Source organism: Trachymyrmex cornetzi, unplaced genomic scaffold (genome assembly GCF_001594075.2).
Source record: "Trachymyrmex cornetzi isolate Tcor2-1 unplaced genomic scaffold, Tcor1.1 scaffold4732, whole genome shotgun sequence".
NCBI classification, from domain to species: domain Eukaryota; kingdom Metazoa; phylum Arthropoda; class Insecta; order Hymenoptera; family Formicidae; genus Trachymyrmex; species Trachymyrmex cornetzi.
Genome location: NW_017299544.1, coordinates 743 through 2,539, shown reverse-complemented (window position 1 = coordinate 2,539; position 1,797 = coordinate 743). Strand labels below are relative to the sequence as shown.

Sequence of the window (1,797 nt, the reverse complement as noted above, 5' to 3'; positions counted from 1 at the left end):
GTACAAGAAGGCTCTGTACCTTGGCAAGAAATGTATATTTAATATAAGATATATTATAAGATATATAATATATTTATTATAAGATTTTTTTTATGTAGATGTTATAACTTATACACCCATGTTACTTTTGTTCCCCTACTTGTCTCCCCTGTTATACTTTATAAAATTTTTAAATTATAAATAAAAAAATGAAATTTCGTTTATTAATCGTAAGATTCACTTGCATTCTATGTTTCAAACAGACCACTTTAAAATTTAGTACTTTTTATAGCTGTAGTTTAGGATTAAGTATATTTTTATATATGTATGATAAAATATATGTAACCACGTAATTTTTTACAAAATTAGTAATACAATAAAATTCGTACATTAAGCGCCAATAAAATATTTAAAATAGAATTTATATATTTTTATAAAATAAAACAAAACTTTTATCGAGACCGTTAACCTGAGTATACTTCTCTTATATTTTAACAAAAAAGAATCTACTTTATATAGAATACTTTACGTAACTTTAAATAACTAAAAATAAAAAAATATATTGCTCAGTATATTGTATGTATGCAATGTTACTACTTATTTAATCGGTAATATAGAAATGTAATAATAGGAAGCATGTTCCGTTTGATCACAATGGTCGCGTTCAGCAGACTCGAATTGTAGTTCTATGGCTACAGCGACCGAAGATGACTAGAATTCCAACGTCAAATGAACGCTACTTGTAATAATCTTACTGAGTATAATTATCTTGAAGTTCAAACAAGAGCGATAGTATTCTTCTTTGACATGTTGTGAAATTATGTTGTGACAATGTACGAAGTTGCGTTGCCAAATAATTGCAAAAAGCTGTTATTGGATCAGATATCATTTTGTTCATGGATTCATCTGTTTTCTTTATTTCTGATATTAAAGATTGTTCAAGTAATGGAATCTCATTTTCTTTTTTATTAATACTCTGACGTCGTCTTTTTTCTGTTGGTGAATCAATAAATACATATACATAAATATTTACTAAATTATTTGAAATAAATACACACAAAAGTGTGTATTTAATAAATACACATAAAATGTACCAATTACTCGGCAAGCAGGCTATATTTTGAAACCCATTTAAAAAATTGTTGCAACCTGCTAGACCCTAAATGTACACATGTATGTGTACAAATATATGTATGTATATTTCAAATATACAAAATATGAAATGTAAAATTACCAAATTTCATATGCAAAATAATCGTACCTGGTATATTAATATTTCTTTTATCTATATTGCTAGTTCCTAAGCCCTGTACGTTTTTTGAGGGTATAATTCCTTCCTCTAATTCCATATTTTGTCGTTTTAATGAATAATTTGGTACTGTTGATCTAGAATAAGCTTGATTTTGGGAATCAAAACTTTTTGGAAAAAATTCTAGAATTTCTGTATCACTTGTAGTAGAACTTGATGTTGCAGAATTTTTTTTTTCTAAAAAAGTATCTTTTTTATAAGTATTGCTTCTGTAATTTGATGGAGTAACACATGTAGAATTTTGATCTTTTAATGGTTCTTTTACATTAACACAATAATCCTTGTTCTTTATCCCGTTAGTAGAAGGTATAAGTGGTTTTATGTTACTAAATGTCCTAAAAATAAATTTAAACATATTAAATAATATATTAAAATATATTAAATAATTAAATTGATAATTATGTGATAATGTTATGTAATGATAATTATATAATAATATTTACGAACTTTCGACGTGTTACTGTTGATCGTAAAAATCCCATTAACTCAAAATATGGCCATGATACTGA

General features: G+C 25.6%; 1 protein-coding gene across 1 annotated transcript in view; it reads right to left on the bottom strand.

The window, feature by feature from the left end:
- Positions 1 to 446: 446 nt before the first annotated feature.
- Positions 447 to 1,797, bottom strand: part of LOC108765189 (uncharacterized) — a gene marked incomplete at its 5' end in the record, with an annotated part of 2,089 nt that continues 738 nt past the window's right edge. Inside the window, 3 exons of the mRNA XM_018513779.1 lie at positions 447 to 972; positions 1,241 to 1,623; positions 1,736 to 1,797. Coding sequence (XP_018369281.1) covers positions 731 to 972; positions 1,241 to 1,623; positions 1,736 to 1,797 — 687 coding nt within the window. The remainder of the gene's footprint in view (positions 973 to 1,240; positions 1,624 to 1,735) is intronic.